General features: G+C 39.8%; 1 protein-coding gene across 4 annotated transcripts in view; it reads left to right on the forward strand.

Annotated features, from left to right (window-relative positions):
• Positions 1-17,813, forward strand: part of LOC143865839 (guanylate kinase 2, chloroplastic/mitochondrial-like) — a 37,031-nt gene extending 19,218 nt beyond the window's left edge. Inside the window, exons 4-5 of one of the 4 annotated variants that reach the window (XM_077375942.1) lie at positions 15,271-15,621; positions 17,594-17,813. In XM_077375942.1, the coding sequence (XP_077232057.1) occupies positions 15,271-15,609 (339 nt within the window). In that variant the 3' untranslated portion in view covers positions 15,610-15,621; positions 17,594-17,813. The other 3 variants (XM_077375941.1, XM_077375943.1, XM_077375940.1) reach the window with 3 other exon arrangements.
• Positions 17,814-21,816: the final 4,003 nt, after the last annotated feature.

The following is a 21,816-nucleotide window of genomic DNA, read 5'->3' on the forward strand; positions in this document are numbered from 1 at the left end:
ATCATCTCACTCGTATTTGTAACACATATTCTGACTGGATGCGATTACGCCATGGTGATCTGTCGCTCGAGGTTCACTATAGCCAGTTTGTATCTCTATGTCAGTAGCTTGATGTGTTCTTGCCTCTTACATCGAATTTACTGTTAAAACTAATTTAGCTTGCAGGGAAATTGGGAAATGGAATTAGTGGGCGGCAAAAGCATTTTGTAGGGCCGGCAAAGTCAAACCTTAGAATCAAATTAATTAATGATGCAAATCAAATTTCTAAACGGGCGGCAAACTCGAATTATAAACGGCAAGCTCGATTTTGTAGGGGGTAAACCTTTTCCAAAAAAAAACTTATCTGAGCAGGGGTAAGCTCCTGCTCAGATAAGCTTATCTGAGCAGGAGCTCACAAACACATGTGACCCCACATTTTTGGGGGGGTCCAAAGCATTCATTTGGAAGGCCCTTCCATGGATAGGGTGTGTACCAAAAATCAGCCCTATAGGATCATCCTAACCCTGCATTTGTGGAGGGAAAAAATGGGCAGAAACATGGACACACAGTGTCTGTCCATTTTCCCCTCCACCTTTGATTGGCTTAGGATGATCCTATTGATCTGATTTTTAGTACACACCCTATCCATGGAAGGGCCTTCCAAATGAATGCTTTGGATCCCTCAAAAAATGTGCCCCCCCCCACCAATGCTTATCTGAGCAGCAGCTGCTCAGATAACCCGGCATATAGATATGCCGGGTTGGGCCGGTGGCTCAATTGGTTGAGGCTTTGGTTCTCAACCTTGAGGTCGTAAGGTTCATTCCCAGCTTTCCTACCAAATATATGTATGTGTGTGTGTGTGTGTGTGTCATCTCTTCTCCTTACATTCACTTACATGATAGTAAGAATACAATCACATCCCATGACATGAGCCACCCGCCAATGCTTATCTGAGCAGCAGCTGCTCAGATAACCCGGCATATAGATATGCCGGGTTGGGCCGGTGGCTCAATTGGTTGAGGCTTTGGTTCTCAACCTTGAGGTCGTAAGGTTCATTCCCAGCTTTCCTACCAAATATATGTATGTGTGTGTGTGTGTGTGTGTGTGTGTGTGTGTGTGTGTCATCTCTTCTCCTTACATTCACTTACATGATAGTGAGAATACAATCACATCCCATGACTATCATCTCGTCTCATCTCGTCTCTTTTGAATGTTTCTATGTTTGAGGTCGCTTTTACATGGTATTAGACCTACTTTCGATCAAGATTCAAGAGCATATTTTCTCATTCCAATAAATTTACAACATCTTCACTTCGAAACCCTAACTTTCCATTTTCTTTTTTCTTCATAATCTCTACAAAACCTTCTCTACTTTGAAACCCTAAACTCCCCACTTCTCTTATCCTCATTTCTAATCTTATTTCCTAATACTCTCTGTTCTACCAAAACCCGAAACATATCTTCAAAAACCCTATCCACCCATCCCTTATCTTCACAGAACTCAACTTTCATTATCCAAACTTTGCAAACCTTATTCTCTCTTCTCCATATCCATCTCCATTAAAAACAAAGATCCAAGTTTAGAGAACCCCTTGTACCCATTACCCCTCTTAGAAAAACCAAAATCCCTCCCATTCGACCATCTTGCTCGATCCTCTCCTTCAGCCTTCATTTTTTTTTGGATGATAGCCAAATTGATTAAAGAAGACCGAGATGGTCAAATTACAGAAGGATGAAGGAGCAATGCAAATACAAAATACAAAAAACTAAAAAGTCACGGTGGGAGGGAGTCAAATAGTGCTAAAGACTCTCTCGACAGCCCTAATCTTGCTAAGCTATCAGCCACCTCATTTGCCGAACGCCGCACATGTTTAAAGGAAACTGACATAGATCTTGTACAATCCAGTATCTCATCAAAGAATCCGTCAAATCTCCAAGGATGTTTTTGGGTTCCTTTCAACCTTTTGATGACATTTAATGAATCTCCTTCCACCAACTCATTCACTACACACCATTAGAGGCCAATAACTGAATGCCTTGATGAGCCGCTCTAACCTCGGCTTCCGTTGCATCCGCCACCCCAATAGGCCCCGCATAGGCCCAAACTATTTCCCCTTTGTCTTTTCTTAATACCCCGCTAATTCCAGCAGGACCCAGATTGTCCCAGCTAGATCCATCAAAATTCAGCTTAAGACAATCTATCGGTGGTGGTTCCCATACTTGTAATACCTTTTGTTTCTTATCCACATCCATGTAGACTTCTTTTCATCCTTCCCAAAGGTCATAAGCGGATACAAATCTAAAGGATGGAAGGGTTTTCACCCATGAGATTATATGGGCTATTACTTTCATGAATAGATAGGAAGGCAGGGCCCCTAGAATTTCCTTCAGCCATCATCTGTCCAACCTTTCGAGTATTCTTGTCCTTCTCACATCAATCGTCACTTTCGAACAAATTATAATACTTCTTCTATCTTTCAGCCTATTCCACATCTCCCCTTCACTTTTCTCATGGCATCTAGATCTCTCTTCTCCTCATTTCTCCTTGCCCAGCACTTGCTCGCCTAGTTACAATCTAATTCTCCCATGATACTTTTCTTCTATGGAAGATCCAGATCTTACACCTATTGTCTGTGCTCAGGGAATACTATCTCTCCTAAATGGAATAACTATTACTCCTGCTGAATATGTTCAAAAGGGAGGAGGTAGTTGTACCATAGGAGAAGAGAAAGCTATTTTATGGGAAAAGAATCTTGAATACGACGCATGGCTAACAAATGATAACTTATCATAGCCTAGATCAACTCTACTCTTACCCCGGAAGTCCTCGCTTTTGTTCTAGATATCTCCTCTTCTAGATAACTCTGGAAAGCCCTCCATGGCCCTTATTTCTAGCAGTAAGTCTCGCACAAGGTTTTAAATCTTGGTTTCGGTTTCGGTTTCTGTACGAAATTTATGACGAAATTTTGTAAAAATTTCACCGAAATTTCAGAAACGTTTCACCGAATTTCGTTTCGATCGAAATTTCACCGAATTTCGTTTCGACCGAAATTTTCGAAACGTTTCGGCAAAGTTTAGTACTTTTCAGACTCAATGTGAATTTCGTTTCGTTTTCCACCGAAACCGAAATATTTCGGCCGAAACGAAACGTTTCGGCCGAAATTTAAAACCATGGTCTCGCATCATCAAACTCGATGGAGCTTCAAATATGTTGTAAGGGAAGTCTTTATTCTAGCATTTTTTTAATAAACTCAAAGGTTTATTTGACTAATTCGAAGCCATGCAACAACCCATGGATGAGAAAGATAAGGTTCATTATTGATGCAAAACTAGGGTTCACAAGTCAGTTCTGGGAACTTGAACTTTGCAGCAATATTAAAGTTTCTAATTCTAGTAGGCCAAAACATGCATTCCTAAACAAATTAAATATAACATAGTAATTTTTATAAAAAGTTCAAAGCTATTGAGTTCATTCATCAATAGAAAGCATAATCAATACAAGCAGTGTTCCATACATCAGATCCATAATAAATTAACTAAGAAAAGAAACTAGATCACAAGTATATGTGGCATAAATAATAGATCCAAAATAAGTCAAACATAAAGGCTCAAATCAGAACCCCTAATGGTGGCAACAAAGAAGGCAATTAGGTGTTAGGACCGGGATACAAAGGTGATGGGTAACAAGGGTGATTAGGGGCTGATTGGGGAAAAGGTTCTGGAGGAGAGGGGAAAGCGTTGAGAAAGAGAAGGGAAGAGATGAAAAGAAAAGGGGATCGAGGGAGAAAGTGAATTAAGGAGAGTAGGAGAAAAGAGGGAAGAGTATCTGGGAGCGGCATAGCTAGGGCCTCGTGTCGTGGTCATCCAATAAGTGGAAGTCAAAAGGAGAGAGGGGAGGGAGGGGTAGCGGGTTATGGCCGTTAGAAAGGGAGTGAAGGGAGAGAGGGGGGCCCAGCCAAGAGCAAGAGAGAGGGGGGGGGGCAGATGAGAGAGAGAGAGAGAGAGAGAGAGAGAGAGAGAGAGAGAGAGAGGGCAGATGAGATAAAGAAAAGGATCGGAGAGGGATGCTCTTTTCCTTAAAAAACTAGGGGGGTATGTGTTTATATAGGGACGGAGTTATGTTAGTATGGATATGGTTTAAAAATGAATAGAATTGTTGGCAGTTTATCTAATGTAGAACACTCATATCAATAAAATGATTTGAACCATTTATTGAAAAAAAGAACAAATGGGTGCCCCACCCACTTTTTGGACGATTCCTCCCTTGTCCATTGCCCGTTCCAATGGGTTTCGAAGATACAAATCCTTCCTTTCTATTGGGCCACAATCCGACCTAGGTAAATCCATGAGCTTGATTCGATTATTCCTTCCTATTCTTAATAATAATATGAACCCTGAATTGTCTTATGACCCATGCTGAGTCACAGGCAGCGCCTCGGAAAGCATAGACGAGTCACCGCCCCCTTTTGGGTGTGCGGGTACTAAGAGTCCTCTCACTACCAACCAACAGACATCATCTGGCTAGGTCTTGCTGGTATCAACAACGAGAAAAAAACCAATAAAGGTTGGGGCGGGCGGACACTAAGATGGAATAGTCCCGCCAATATCCCTAATGTCCCCGCTGTAATATGATGAGAGGCTATTCATCCCAGAACAAAAGGATCAAAACCTTATGCGCTCCACGGGCTACCGAACCAAGCAATGCCCTACACGTAATCGTCGAGTGCGCGATCATAACAGGGCTCGAGGAAGAAGCAAGGATTCAACACCACCAGCCATCTCGCCCGCCCGAAGCATGTTCGATTGGAAAGTCTATCGCTAGCTTCCTTCCCTTGTCTTTATCTCTTTCCACTCTCGCAAGTAATTGCCCCATAGATCCTATATCTATCTATATGAAGAAGAAATCATGTAAGGAAGGGGATTCTTATTTGTACAAATGGTAATTCGAACTTGGAACGAGCATGAAGAAATTAACGACAACCTTTTTTTATTATTCCACGATATGGTCCTTTTAAAAAAGGATCATACACTTTAGGCAAGCATTCTTGTTCATTCTCATAACTGCACAATCTTATCCTTTTTTTCAAATCCTGGATCTTTGAATTGAGAGAGATATTTAGAGCGCGCCCCTGATAATTGCGTCGTTGTGCCTGGGATGTGAGGGCTCTCAGCCACATGGATAGTTCATGCTCATCAACCGGTATCCTAATTCTTGAATTTATTCGTGAATCAAGATCAAGGAAAGGAAGTCTTCGAATCACTGACTCAAACCTATTGTCAAATCCTACTCAACAGAATATGGAGGTACTTATGGCGGAACGGGCCGATCTGGTGATAAAGAATGGGAGCTAGGTCTTACGGACGGATGAAAAAGGGGGGACAATAAAAGCCTATGCTGTAAGTTTTCGATGAGATCTTTAATACTGTCCTAGAAACATTCATATTCATGATTTATTCGATAAAATAAATTCGACTCTAACATAACAATTGATAAGATCAGATAAGTCTTACATTTTGAACCCTCGATTCAAAGATTGAAATTCTTTTGCTTTTTTATAGTCGCGATGAATCTGGATCACCTAATTTCCACATTATGCCCTTCCTTTCTTCAAACGGAACGAACAGAGATAGAATCATATCGATTCTTGAAATGCCTTTCTGGACGTATTCGATGGTCACTGCTAACCGCTTTTGGTCTCAAATCTTTGGGGTTCTCCTTAGCAATAAACTATTTTCTTCGAGGCAGAGTGAGCAGAAATTTCGAAAGATATAAAAAGAGGGGCCGGATCTTTTTTACAAGTCAAAAGCTCAAAGCAAAAGAGTTTCGAAAAGGATCCTTAATATCTATCCCAATGAGCCATCTATCGAATCATTGTGATTGATGTTCGATCCCAAAGAGAAGGAAGAGATCTTCGTAAAGTGGGTTTTTAAGATCCGATAAAGAATCAAACTTATTCAAACGTTTCTGCTATTCTGTAGTCTTAGTAAGAGGAGGAAGGGTTAAGATTTACTCAGTGTGAGATATCACATTGTTCAAGGAACCCTAGATGCTGCCGGAGTAAAGGATCGTCAACAAGGGTGTTCTAGTGCGTTGTAGATTCTTATCCAAGACTTGTATCATTTCATGATGCCCTGTGAATTGCTAGAAACATGTAAGCAACTTCTATTAGCGCCGGACCTTGAGTCGAATTGATCGTGTATGTGGTACCGTGTCAGGAGGGTATCCCCACGAGCTCAGGACAAGTGGTGTTGGATTTGATATTTCTGTGAGTAAACCTTCTTTTCCGTGAACTTGGGACTACGGAATAATCCAAATTTCACGCAAAAGAACAATGACCAGAGTCGCCACCTAGGTAAGGGACCTAGGACCCATAAATGACAGTGTAAACTAATCTACGTTACCAGAGAGTTAGGTCCGTTACCTGATTACGAGAAGGGAAGGTGTTAGGGACCCTTTTCCCGGTAAAACCGGTATTTACTTCCAAGAGTCTTCTTTATTTACATTTAACCAAAAGGATTGATAAATTATTTGAGATGTGTGATCTAAGGGACATGTAGCCTAAATGATCTAATTAGATGTGAGTCTTAGTATTTTATTTTGTTGATTTTATTTACACAAAAGAAAACAATCGACAGTATATACAAAAGAGCAAGCAATGAGATAGAACAAGAGGGGACAAAAAAAAAGAAAAGAATAGAGTGCGTCTGAACTTGGAGGCCACCCAAGCTGCCTACGTACCCCAACCGCAAGGGATCAAGTCGCTCGTAGTTCAACATCCTAAGGTGCCTAAACTACATGCTTAAATGCCTAACTTATGGGTCTGGGACTGGAATTGGTGATTGACTTTGTTTGCTTAAGGGTTCCATCTAGGATCTCTAGATGCAACTAATGCAAGGGACCTAGCCTTCTATGTGCAACTAGGCTTGACCTGAGGGATTGAGGGTTTGCTAGCGACCTATAGCTAAAAGTTTGACTAGCCTAATGAATAAAGGTTCCTAAAGGAGTTCGAATCCAAAGCTCTTAGGAATTTCAAATTCTTTAGGGTTTGTTGAATCTTTTATTGATTTTCTTGAAGTTTTTAATTATCTGGAAAATTTAATGTGTGTGGTAGATTTTAAGTTTAATTAGTTGGAAAGTTTTGATTCACTTGAGGCTTGTAGTGTATTTTTAAATGAATGGCTTTTAATTAGCGTTTTAATTAATTTTTCTTTTTTTAATGATTTTTCTTAATTTGGTTTTCAAGTTGTTGTCTTTTTGTTTATGGATTTTAAGTTGTGTTGAGAGGATTTTTAAGTGAACTGTGTGTATGATTTATATAAGTGGACTCTGTGCATGTGAATTATGTGTATATGAATTATTGTGTGTACGAGTTATATTAATGAACAGAGTATATAGGAGTTATATTAGTGAACCGTGATTATCAAACTAGGCTAGTGGAGCTATCAAGTTGGGTGTAAGGAGCTTATAAGTTTGTCTTATTATGCCGTAGTTTTTCATTTTTGTCTTTTGAAGCATGGTTAGTTGGAATTGATACCTACACCCCCATTGTTTTGTTATGTACACTCCCCCATCTTGTCTTTTAGCATTCAAAAATCATTACATTTTCCAAAAAGTTCTCATAGGCCAATTTAAAAAAAGTAAAGACAAGTTGATTTTGTTCAATTAAAAACGGTGGGAGTGCTGATATCACTTCCCTTTATGTATTCTTGTTTTATATTTTCTTCTATTTAGAAGTGACATAACCGGCCCCTTTTGTTCCCGAGCTACCCTCCTTATAGTGTGAAAAGAGTAATCATAAATTCATAATGACACTAATAGGGTGGTCCGAGGAAAAAGTAAGGGTGAACAAGTCATTTCCCTTTGTTGGTTACCAATTGAAGAAGGGTTGTTGTTACCAAATAGGATGGTGGGTCTATGATTTTCAATTAGGAAGGTGGGATGTGGTTATCAAACAGGAAGTGGGGGCTGCAAATATCAATTGAAGTGGGCTGTGCTAAACATGGGCTGTGAATATAATTAGGAAGTGGGTGCTGCAAATATCAATTGAAGTGGGGCTGTGGTTATCAATGGGAAAAGATGGGTCTTAGATTTTAATTGGAAGAGGGCTGTTATTATCATTCGAAGTAGGTTGCAAAATTGGAGTGTTGGTGTTGTATTTGTGTGAATTGATTCTTGTATGTGAAAATCTAAAATGAATTAAAATGAGTTACGAGGAAAAATTCCAAGGTCTGATGTATATTGGTTTTGCAAATTTAAGTGGTCTTTCGGAAGTTAGGGCCCGTTTGGATACCTCAGATTTTGAATTTGGATTTGGAATTGAGTTTTCAGTACAAAATGAATAGATCTGCCAGCTCATGTTGAGGGAGACAAAGAGGGAAGGGCGTAATTCCTGCTGCATGGGAGAGGTTGAGGAGCCAAGAGGATGAAGGAAACTGTCAGTTCCGTGGATTTCCAATTTCTTATTTCCACAGCTTATTTGGAAATCAGATTTTTTTCACTGTCAGTCGCTGAATTAGAAATTCAAGGATTTGATCGGGATCCAAATGTCAATGCAAAACGGGCTGCAAATGTGAGAATTCCAAATCAAAATCTTCTCGGCATCCAAACGGGCCCTTAATGTTTAAGTTGATTAAATTTTTTTATCATTGTTATTTGAAAAAGAATTTGAAGCCCCCCTAAGACAGTGAATTCTAAGTTCCCATAATTTAAACCATATTAATCAAATTTTCATCTAAACTTTTATTACAGGACTGATTTAGATCATCATAACAAGAACATGGAATAAAATTAAAAAATTTAGAAACAGAGACATGAGCATGCAATTTAGACTAATAGAAAAAATGAAAACTACGCCATAGAAACGAAAAGCCCTGAACATGCAACAAGGAACTGAATAAAATACCTACTTGAAGTGGAAGAACTTAATCACTTGAGCGAGAAGAGAAAGATGCAACCACTTGAATTTAGAGAAAGCGAGAAAGCACCAACGATTTTTTTCTTAAGAGAGGCTGCTGTTTTGCAGAGTTGAAGAAAAGAAATAATTTCAATCTCAAATAGAGAGAGATGATGTCGGTTCCAAGAGCTCTCTCAAAGCCTCGCGGAGAGAGAGAGAGAGAGAGAGAGAGAGAGAGTTCTTCTTGAAGGAGAGTGGTCTGATGTGTATATGTGATGGGTATATGGTGTGGGGACATGGGCTGATGGGGTATAGGGATGATGCCTGACCGAGTGATCTTGGTGGGGTTTATATAGATGATGGTTAGCTTGAGTTGCTAAGTTTAGGATCTTCCAATACAAGGGCCAAGATTGATATTATATTTTGAGCAATATTTCAATGGATACTTATTACTAAAAAGTACGTAAGATGGAGAAATTAGCATCAATCACTCTTCAGCAACAAACTTTTGAGAATGGAAACAATCCCAAAATGTGTAAAGAAATGAAAATGAGTAATTTTGAACCTTAGAAAGTCTTGTGGAGGAATTCTAAAATAACATATGCATTTTTAGCAATCGAATCATATGGCAAGCACAAGAGTGGGTCCACATGAAACCCGTGATTTTCCTCGTTACTAAAGAAACCATGTTTCCACTTTTTCATTAAAGCTATTCTCGAGATTGCAAAATTGGGAGAGTTGCCATATGGTTATCCCTCTCCGAGCCAACCATTCTCTTCCATCGCATGTAAATCTATATAGGGAGAGGTAATACTCTTTCCTTTCTTTTTTCACTCAATGGCTGACTTTCTTTTCTCATGACACCACCTACTAACTTTTCTAAAAAAGAAAGAAACAATAGCATTAAAAATGGAAATACGCTATCTATGCCATATTATACATTGCTTCAAATCTGAATTGTTTTTTTCCTTGTTTCTAAACCAGGAGCTGTATAGAATGGCAATATGCCACCATAAAGCTGATTGGAATAGGATTTGTCCACGTGTATATGCTTCAATTCTTTAATTATGTGCTGCATGTCCCAAATCAATGAAAGAATAGCAACGGCATGTTGAACGTATGGTGGCTCTCCAAAACTAGAATTAAACTCTCTGAAACAAGTAACATATCAGCCACCGGATTACATTTCCAAAAGAGAAAATACGGACTCCTTATGTCCGTCCGAACAGCCACCTCAGCTCCTTTCTTTCGGATTCACTCATTCCGTCCACATCAGCACATTTAAGCACATAATATGGTCATTCCAATATCCCATTTTCGTCATAATCTGTTGCAATTAAGTGGGCCTTTGTCGCCCTAAGTGGGTCCTATTCGTGTTAGAATTTTTACTACAAAATTGATAAGCATACTCCTCGGCCAGAGTGCTCTTCGAATAAAATTTGTTTTCCTTTCTTTGCAAATCAGAGCGGGTCCTACTTGTTGGCAGCGGATTACATGGAAGTAAACTTTTCAAAACTTGAGTGGGTCCACTCATGATGATCGGATGTAGTTAGTAACTTAAGCCCCCCTTCTTGCTTTGTATTTCTTATAAGAAAACAATAATTCAATTCAATTTAATCTTTGTCCACTGAATAGAGTGCTGGCATTTTGGGCGCATGGTGTAGACCCATAAAAAAAAATCAGAGTGTTGACATGTTAGGTAGATACTCCTAGAATTCGATTTAACCTTTGGAATAGCACTCTATTTTATTATCAAACAAGCCTTAAAGCATTAAAAGGCCCCACTGGTTCGGGTAGAGACTCATAATGAAATTTTACTTGGAAATTAGACGGACCCACTTGTATGTTTGAAATCAGTAACAACAGGCCCTGCACCTCGGTCAAATTCATTCCTCCCAATTTTTGATAGAAAATGAAATCCATAGAAAACTCTGAAAATTAGGAATGGGACTGGAAAATACTTAAAATAAGTGAAAAAAAAATTTAATTTATTTGTTAACTAAAGCGGAGCACAATGGGGGTGTCTACTGTGTCATGTGCAACGTTCATCAATGATGGTTCATTAATGTCCATTGATTTAGCCTGAGCCCGCTCCTTTGAGAAAGAATTGGGAATTAAGGATGGATATAGAATAACTGGATTGACGTTCTATCTAAACCCAATTCATCTTCCTCTCAATCTCAAACGGTCCCTTCGTCAACATAGAGAGATTTGGAAAAACAAAATGGAATTGGAATTGCGTAGAGAGGGGCCGGGAAATTTCATTCATAGAGCCCACCTATTAGTCATTCTTTTTTGCCGTGGCTTGAAGAAAGAAAGAGTATAGAATTATCTTGACCCTTGTCCTTCGCTCTGGATTCCTTGCCTCCTTCCTTTCCTGGATGGAGTAGTTCCCAACGAATAGTCCCCTTTTCCAGCACCCTCCTTTTAACACTCTTTGGTTACAATTAAAAGGAACAATCTCAAGGATTGATTTTACTTCCCCATCTAGCTACTCTAGGTTGGTGGGTAGGTTCGGGTGGGGAAGTTATAGACACCTTTCCATACTTTGTATCTGGAGTGCTTCACTTAATTTCCTTTGCAATCTTAGTAAAATTCGAGAAAAATAACTAATTGTATGGGAAATACTTCAAGAAGTTATTCAGGGGCATCCCGTATTGCTGAATAGAGCATCCACCCTGCATAGATTAGGCATACAAACATTCCAACCTATTTTAGCGGAGGGACGAAGAAGTGCGTGCTTCTATAGCAAAGCCGGTTGTTTGAGTTTTGCACCTAAGCCTAGCTCCCGGAAAGAGATAGGTTTGATTCATCTGCCCTCTGCCGCCTACCGGCGGGAATGATTTGGAAGATCGGGAGAATTCGAAAATCAGAGACCGAAGAGAGATGATGACAGACAAGAATGAGATGTGCGCAAAAGCCCTTTGTTCAAATACCGACATCTCTCTTGTTCTTCTTTAGCTTTCCTCGGAGTATCACCATGATCCGGTTGGGCTAAAGGGGATCAATGGCTACATGCTATGGAAGCGGAGAGGAACTAGCAGGCGAAGATTGAATGGATTTGTAATAGTTGAGCTTGCCTTGTCTTTTTCTTAGATTTCGGAACGGTTTATATATCGTTGGGGGAGCTCTTTGCTAATCAAGGGCTTCACTTCTAATTTAGCTATTTCACTTCCCTGCTCTGGCTTTCCCAATCAACTTCCTTGAATGCCGATCCCGTCGCTACGTTAAGGGGCCTTGGTTGGCCGCGCGAAAGACTAAAATAAAATAGAAAAAAAGAAGAAGAAAAAAATAAAATTTTCACTGTGATGAGATAATCAATAAGGATTTAGATCACTAGGTTCAATTCCTTGATTCCTAAAATATGGATTAATGTGGAGGTGAACCGAGAGTGGAAAGGAAGGTCCGCGATTTAGCTATCCACCTGAGGGAGAGTGTTATCCTTTCACCATATGATCATGGGGGCCAACTTCTTCAATTATCTACTTGCAGGGTTTCAAGAATTGATTTGGGTATTCGAGATTCGAAAATACCGATCCGGTTGGATCCATTGGAATGGATTTTTTTTTTTCGTTTTCATGCCTCGAGGGATCGCCGTGAGCATGTGGGAATAAAAGAGCAGAGTCCGGAAGTGGCACTTAGCCCCCGGGTAACAAAACTATAAAATCAAAAGTGAGAAGGTAATATTCGCCTGAAGTGGATGGAGACCTCTCTTTATCCGCCTTCGGGCTTTGAAAAAAGGCTTCGTACCATCAATCATATATAGATGGATTGATTGACTCGTGGCTAGTAGTGTGCGACGAGCAGACCAAATGCGGTGCGGGTTCAGGATAGAATTAATAGAGGGGGAACAGAAATAGAAATGTGGGTCTAGGGCAGGCTGTTCAAGTGCTGGGCCATGGGTTTTGGGTTTTAGGCCTTTAAGTGCTGGGCCATGGAGAATTGTTAGCACATTCAGAACTTCCATTTCAGAGGGTCAGGCTTTGAAAAATGATGAGTTTGAGACTCTTCAGAGGGTCTGGCACAAATCTTCAGCACATTCAGAACTTCCATTTCGGAGGGTCAAGTCTGTTGAGTTTGAGAGGGTCAAGTAGGGCAATTGTGCAGTCATAGAGATGTTTCATTCCCAAGTTTAAATGATAGTTTTGAAACCTTTTTTTATCCTTTGGACGAGGGTCAAGTCTCCCCATTTGAGAGAAAGGTAAGAGATTTTGGACTAGAGGCCCCAAGGTTGCTTCTTGGTGAAGTCTATCTTTACTTACCAGCATGCACCCCCTAGGCTACCTGGTCAGCTCCATGCTTCAAGCCCTGCTTTGGACGGTGATACTAGTAGAGTTGGAACATTGTGATACGCTGAAAGTTAGGAGCATGTACTTTCTAATTGGTGTCTCATGTATAGAAATAGAGGAGACGTCTAATGGAGAGGCAGATAAGCTCGCTAAAGAAGGAGTAGCGAAGGATGGGATGGAAGTAATCATTAATATTCCCGGTACCTGTTAAGGTGTCTCATTGATGTAATGGAGATTTGGCGATGGAGACTTCTCGTCTCCTGCACTATTATGGATTCTGTAATTTTATGGAATCAATGAAAGTTATCTTTTTCAAAAAATAAAAAATAAACAAAAATAGAGGAGATGATGGACCACCCTTTTATTCACTCTAGATTGTGGCTTTGATTTGCTTGGCCAATTTAAAGTTCTTTGGAGTATCTTCAGCATTCTTGCCTGATGGCTTAGGTTTTTTCAAGTGGTTGGAAGGACCAATTGCCTAGAATTGAATGATCTTTTGGAGATCTCCTTTTTGCAGTTCTCTGGGGTATATAAAGATATATAGAATGAAAGAAACAAAAGAATCTCCAAGGGTAGTGTAGTCTTGTCTAGGCAAGTTGAGGTAGATTAAATACTATACTTTTGACCCCTGCTGGAAAAGAATCTTTGGGCCTATTGGTGGGGAATATTTTTTAGGAATTGGAGAAGCATCTCTTCAACTCTTAGAAGTTTGGATATGATTTTGACTTGATGGATACCACCGCCTCATGCCACCCTTAACCTTAACATTGGCAAGAGTTCTAGCAATTTGGGGCTCATTGGCATCTATAATGACTTAGGGAATGCATCTGGTCAGAGATTGTTGTTCAGGCTAGTCACTAGTAAGGTGCTCAAATGAGGTGGAATTAATTCTCTCACTGAGCTTCACATATTTAAGGTGGAGTTATCATGGAGGTTGTGGGAAGATGGTGATTCCTAAAACATAATTCCTTGGGATTTGAAATTTAGCTCGGGCCTGTGATGCTTAAGAAAAGATCATCTTGGAAGTGTTGGACGTATATAGGGATGCTGTTTCTTAGGCATACCTTGAAAAGCACTAATGACATGGTGGATTCACTTGCAATCGAATGTGCTGAGCTTAGCATTGATCACAGAGTGCACCTTTCGTAGTGCCCATTTCTGGGGGATGTTGTTGTCTCTTCCTTTTCTGATGTAATCACTTGTTCTCATTCAAAATAATAAATAGATAACATACAGACACTTAGGCCCTGTTCGTTTCAGATCGTGGCAGCCAATTGTGAGCCCACTTAGGCCCTGTTTGTTTGGTTTTGAGTCAATACTCAATAATCATATCAGGGGCTCGCAATTGCTTGTCACAATCTGAAACGAACAGGGCCTTAGTTGTAGGCCATGGTTTATGAATCATCTTTTGTCAGTATGTTCTTGAAATAAAATTTGATGATTGAAAACTTGTAGATTGACTCTTCCGACTCAACTTGGTTATGTCCGGCTTAGAGTAGGTAATCTGGAATTCAATTTATGCAAAATTGGTTTGAGTAGAGTGAAGTCTCTGCTGTTCTGTTCATGTTACTTCATAAAATATATAAGTTCATGCATGCTTATATGGACATCCCTTTTCTCGCAAGGATTTAGTATCATCAGATACCAATATGATAGGGCTGTTGGGGACAGCTTACTTGAAGGGCAATTTTTGTAATAGCTTTGTATGCTCTTGATATGGAATACAATTCTTCGATTACTTGGTCAGCAAAAGGGAAAAAAATCGGATACCAATATGTACTGCCTGATACTTTATCAAAATAAAATAAAACAATAATAATGCATTGCCTGATACATATCGACTTTTCTGTCGGGTGGTAAAATATAAAATGTGTATCACTTGATTTTACATTGTATCACACAATATACACATACATACTCTGAGGCAAACTTATTCGTACATATTGGATTGGGCATTGGTTTTTGGGTTGTCCGATGTGGTGGGGTAGTCTTACATCCTTCCTTTCAAGCAAATACATTCACCAGAACACACAGCCTTGCATCATTATTAGGACAGTTTCACTTCAATTTTATTAACTTGATGGGTTAGGTTTTATTTGAATCTCCAGATCCGTGACTTCATGTCTAAAGGGTTCGACATTGTTCTGAGAGTGGACATACAAGGGGCAGCCACTCTAAGATCCATACTCGGGGATTCTGCCATCTTTATCTTTCTGGTTGCAGAGAGTGAAGCAGCACTTGTGAAAAGACTCGTTGACCGTAAGACAGAAACTACAGATATGCTTCTTGTGAGGATTGCGACAGCTCGTGAGGAGGTGAAGCACATGAAAGAATTTGATTATGTGGTTGTGAATGCTGAAGGGAAGCTCGAGGATGCAGTTCAGCTATTAGAGTCAATCATTGATGCAGAGAAGGCTAGAGTCCGGCAGCGCAGCATCCAGATATAGTTGTGGTGCCAGGTATGCCTTCCCTTACCACCTTTAAATCTCTCTGAGCTATATCTTTCTCAATTCAGCTAGGTGCATTGCAATGGATATTTTTACTATTTTTTCTTGATTGAAGTAATAAGTAGGGTGCTGATTCTCCGATTCTTTGTGCGGCATGGGACAAGCATCTGGTTGTAGAGAGATCACTTTGCTTTTTCTTCTTGTGTTTTAAATTTCTTCTGGGATCTTGCTCTTGTAATGTAATTGCATGCTGTCGTTGTTAAATAGTCCTCTTTTTTGGGTGGATTGCCTTTGTTTCATAGGTCGAGACGTGCTTTATTACCCTGATTTCTCTTGCCAAGGCTACTATTACCACTCCATTGTGTTTAGGGACACCCTCCTGTCTTACAACTCGACGATGGATTGTTGATTGAAACGGCTCACCATTCTTTCTCCTGCTTTTACAATTCGGTAATGGTAGTAGCCTCCCATTCTCTCTCCTTCCATACAACTCGTCATTGCGACTTAGAGTTCCGAAACGTGGGATGGTGCCCCTAGACCACCCTCCAATTTTTTTCTCCAGCCTGACAACTCGGCGATGGAGTAATGATGATAAAAGGGGTTCACTTGTACTTTATTACCCCGGCAACCATACATGTTGCATGTATGCCGTGATTGAATAGCTCACCTCACTGTGATTGGGATGCTGGCAGGGAGAAAGAATGGGAAATACTTTTTCATTACATTTCTGACCAGGAACACGAACTATCACAGGATTATTTCTTTTAGTGTGGCAGCAACTCCGGAAAGACAGATTACTCATCTTTTCTTTTGTCTTGGGAGAAATACGATCACCGACTGGAACTGTTGAATAAGTGGAGTTTTGCTTGTCTGTAACATGCTAGTGTTTTGTTTAACTATCCCTCTGCAGATTAGGGCAGCCAAGATCGCCATAAAAGCACATTCATTGCAGAATACACTAGTAAAAAGACTCCCTACCTCCTTGCATTGCCGATCTGAAGTTTGTGGTGGCAAGTGTGCTTCAGCGAGGACATTGAGAGTAAGTACTGGCAATTGATCTTTCAAATCATTTTTAGGGTTCCACACGAGGACATGTGTAATTAAAACCATTGATCTTGTAGACCAATATGAGCTTTTAAGATGATGACAACAGTTGTGAGTCCAAAACCAATTATTGGACTCAAAATTATGTTTAATTTTGGAGGCTGTTTCACCTACGTCGCGACGAAGCAAATTAAACTTTGTGAATCCTAGTTGTCTGATGCATTACACTGTCCCGATTAAATTGGTAAAACTCCCAATGGAATCGGTAATTTGTTATGATGCAGTTGCATCTTTTTGCAACATGGAGCTGAAAATCAAGGCTAAGAGAAATATCAGCAAACATTCTCATGATAGGCACACCTTTCTTTGTTGTAGACTTACTCGTTGGAGACTTGCTTGATAAGCTATCTACAGAGGTGTAGATTGTTAGAGGTAATTAGGTCAAGCAAAGAGTGCTTGAAGCATTACACCCAAGGTATCTAGTTGGAATACCAAGTTTGTTGCCTCCAGCCCCTATATATAGAGATACACTAGGGTTAATTATTGGTTAATGGACTCTAGCTCATGTAGGCCCACTACACCGGTCCATTATCTTATTGGGCTTATATTATAACATACATGGGTTATATCATATACCCAACAATCTCCCCCTATGTTCTACATATAGCACAATCCAATAGATAGATAATGTGATGTCCAAACAAAATATTGAATCATCCATATCACCGTATCAAAAAATATCTGTGATCCAATTGAAAACAAGAATACTTTTAAGAATAACCAAGAGTTTTAGAAATAATCTAAACTCAAACGAGGGATCACAAACACAACCGAAAAATAAACTAATTTGTGAAAAATCATATCTTAAATCTTCTCCTTTTTCCCACCCAAGATCTTAGTTATACATTAAGATTGAAAGAACTATATTTCTGCTTTACAGTGGAGGATCTACGATGCTTCTCCTTCTCTAGGCTCCAAGCCGAAGTAAGCACCAAGATTGGAAAGGGATGGAGAACTAATGACTCAGAAGAGATGAGACAACATGGAGAGATTGCATTTTTCATAAATTGTCCTTTTCCACTTTGTTTTGCAGTAATATAAGGTAGAGAAGTGTCCTGACGCCAAAACCAGTGGGACACAATTGTTTCAGATTTTTGCATCATGGAGTCCATAAAGAATATTTCTCTCTCACTAAAATTCTCTCCTCCGTATAACTCTCATAAATCTCATCAATTTTCTCTTAGCTCCTAAAATTTCTCTTATCTTCTGCCAATTAGAATTCGAACCCTCTTTCTTAATCCAAAATTGATTAAGTCATTAATTAATTAATTAATCTCTCACATACACCACTACTCCGGTATATGTACTTGAGTGCATGCACCAATACTAGTGTGTATACTTTTACACAAAATTAAATATTCATGTCCATGCACTATAAATTTGGAACCCGAATTTTTTAAAAATTCTCATGGTCAAGCGAGTTATGAGTGATATCGTAGTAGGGATCCGATGGCCAATCATACAAAACTCGGAGAGTACCACTACAACCAAGATCTGTAGTCCAATTACGATCGCAGTTGGGCAAGTAGCTCCTACTAGAGCGTTGCCCTCAAGATGACTGTCAGAAGGCATATATATGTGTCTCTGAAGATCCAATGTGTCCACAACTGGTGCAAAACTGTAGCTTAAGTTGCTGGACACGTGCCATAGAAGTTTGGGAGTGAAACTCAAACCCAAAACCCAACTTCCAATGCCCTTTTAAAGTTGGAATACAAAGAACAGTAAAATATGTGTCTCTGATGGTTCTGAAACCATTGCCATTGAATCCGGAACGCCCCAAATGAGAAGAAGACGCACACTGTGTGTCCCTACTGATCGTGCGCAGCGTCACCGTGACGCATCTAAAATTTTTTTTTTATCAAAAACGAATTTCGCGTCATGGAGCGGCATCACCGAGACTCACGCGGCATAACCGTGACGCACTTGTCTCCTTCCCTTTTCAATTAATATTTCTGCAACTTGTTTTTCCAAAAAGCCTACCTTTTGGATGGATTTTAGACCACCAGCTGTGGCGTTGGGTCCGTAGGGTGACCGGCTATCCAACCATACCGGCCGGTCACCGATCAGACGGCCACACCCTGGCGGAGGCCGGAAAATGGGTCTGCCATCAAAAGTTGCCGAAAATCAGTTTTCATAAAATTTAATAGCGTTTTTCATCAATCATAAGCCAAAACTCATGGATTTGTACTAGGATTATGACATGGAACATTCTAATCAATTTATTATCATCTACTTTTCCAAAATTTAATCAACTGTATTCTGATTGTGTGGAGAAATTAAATAGATAAGTAATCAATTAGAATTTGAAACCGAAAATCTGTTGATTGTTCTTGATCAATAGCCACAAATCGAAGGTGGCTCTTATACTGATTGTTAACTGTAAATTACTACATAATTAAAGTAGAACTTATCTTCGGCCATGGCGATTAGAATTTGAGATTGTGAATTCCCTCGAACCATCCGGCAAAACTACAAACCTTGCACGTTCACGAACAAGAAAGAGTGTTCTTTTGACCTGAAGAAGACTTTTGGGCTCGATTGATGGAATCACAAGCACAATTTTCTTCTAATATTAGGGACCCTCTTTTGATGGAAACTGAATCAAAATGTGCTGCCTCCCATCAAGACTCCACACAGTTATAGAGATTGGGAAAACATTTTTGAATCCCACGATACTACTAACTCTTGAGTTTTCCTCTAAATTCAAAACGCTTAGGACTTATCTATAATCCACCTTTGCAAATACAACACTAAGGGGATAAGTTTCTAGAAGGGAATATGTGCGTCGTCGCACTTAAGAACGCCAGCATAGCTATCCTCGTTAGTGAAATTGGTGACCATTGAAAACGAGATTCTCAAATAGAAAAGAAAGATGAGGATGGTTTTATCTACACAATCATGTAGATAACTTATCAACTCCATCGGCCAAAAACACGGTGGGCTCACATTGTTTGGATGATCCAAAGCATTCATTTGATACGCCATCATATAGATAGGGTGTGCCCAAAAAATCAGCTCCATATGATCATCCCAAACAATGTGGGCCCACTGTGTTTGGAGGGGTTACGATGATCCAATGGACCTGATTTTTTATAGACACCTTATCTATGATGGGGCCTTACAAATGAATGGTTCGGATCACCACAAAAAATGTGGGACCCATGTGTTTGAGCACTCTAGTTCATATAAGCTTATATGAGCTCAAGCTCACAGCGGGCCCATATTGTTTGGATGATCCAAAGCATTCATTTGATAGGCCAGACATAGATACGGTGTGCTAAAAAAATCAGCTCCATAGGATCATCCTAACCGTTCGATTTGTGGATGTTAAAATGGATAGATTTGTGGAGTTTATGAGAAAAATCTATCTAACCGTTCGTGTTCACGTGTGTGTGTGAGGTCCTATCAAATGAATATCAAATGAATGCTCTGGTCCAATAGGTTTGCAGTTTTCCATATGAAAAACAAACAAAAAATTGATGTTGAGATATCAAAATGAGTTCCTATGAAAATTCCTTAGATCCAAAGTCTGTTATAAGCAAATTAAAAAAGGGTCGCTAGAAGAGGATGTCGTTTGGATCAAATATCAGGGCGGCACCTAAGACCTATGTCGTACCCTCGTAGCTATGTCGTTGGGACGTCATTTAATTCTAGATGCTAGCAGCATAGGGAGTCGCAGCCACGGCACGCTCTTCTGGCCGCCCTCAAATCATATTTGAATTAAAAAAGGTCAGTTAAAGAGTAGAGTGCCATTATTGAAACAAGGATTTATGGAACTGGAAAGAAGAATAAATAAAGGACGATGATAAATTCGCACCCCTTTATAGGAGGGTATGTGGAAGGCTTTAACGCTTTTTAAACATCAAGGGGTGCGAATTATCCTACCGGACGTTTGAATTATCCTACTGGGGTGCAAATTTATCATTGCCCCTATATAAATACTATTTAAAAAACATTTGAGAGCTACATACTCCAACAAAATATTCTATTCCTTCTTTTAAAGTCTAAACAAAGCCGCCTCTCAACGGACGAAAAAGAAAAGTACGACGGTCATCTAGTAATTTAATTCTGTTTAGAATCTTTAAAAAAAATTATCTCTTAATACTATATTATCTTCTATTTGGACTTCAAATCTCTCAAAGCTTTTCAGCTACGGTCATGAGAATCCAGCTTGAAAGCAATTTACAGGGACCTCAAAGCAAAGAAATGGCCCAAAGCCGTGTGCTATATAATTTTTTTTATAAATGTAGGGGTATTTTTGTCATAGTAAAATGGTTGTGCCCCAAAAATGATTTCTTAGATGAATGCCAATATCAGAATAAGAGAGTGCAGATATCATTTAAGGGTGTAACTAGGACTGGGACCCTAGTCCAACCCAGGGACCAACCCCACCCGACCCAATCTTCTGGTCAAGGAGGGTCACAGCCCTAACCCAAGAAGCCTTTAAATCTCTCAATCCTAATCCAACTCAATTTTGCCAATCGAGTCCGGTTAGAATGAATTGGGTTGGAGTTGGTCTAAGGTAAAAGCATTAAATAAAAAAAGGGATTTGCTAGCGACTTTTGCAGCTGCTGTTGCACGAGACAACAGCCACAATTAGTAGAATTTGTCTTATTCATTTAATTCATGAAAGGTGACTGCTCTCTCATGCAACAGCCGGCTGCCGGCTGTGAAGAAGTTCCTTTCTCCGAATCTCCCTGGCAAATTGCTTAAAAGATATAATAAAAGGCACAGTACTTAGATTTTGAAATCACCTTAAAATTAGGGGTGCAACTCAGGTCAATTTTTTGGAATTCGGGATGAGCTTTCACCTTAAAATCGGGTTAACTTCAGGTTGATTCCATTTCATTTTTTAGCAAAAGCTCCACCCAACCCGACCCAAGCTGTACGCCTAAATAAAATTAGAGGACTAGGTTGGGTTCGGGTTGGGTCCATTTGCCCAAGGCCTCAACCCTTACCAACACACAAAATTAAATCGGCCCAACCCAACCCAACCCAACCCAACATAGGATGAACCCTTCCGGTTCGGGTTGAGCCCGGCCTAAGTTGAACCCATATTTATCATTTGAGTCCAGTGTCTAGCGCAATAGGGTTGTTTTCATA

The sequence above is a fragment of the Tasmannia lanceolata genome, unplaced genomic scaffold, assembly GCF_043159265.1.
Source record: "Tasmannia lanceolata isolate RefF3 unplaced genomic scaffold, GAP_Taslan_0.1 ptg000113l, whole genome shotgun sequence".
NCBI lineage: Eukaryota > Viridiplantae > Streptophyta > Magnoliopsida > Canellales > Winteraceae > Tasmannia > Tasmannia lanceolata.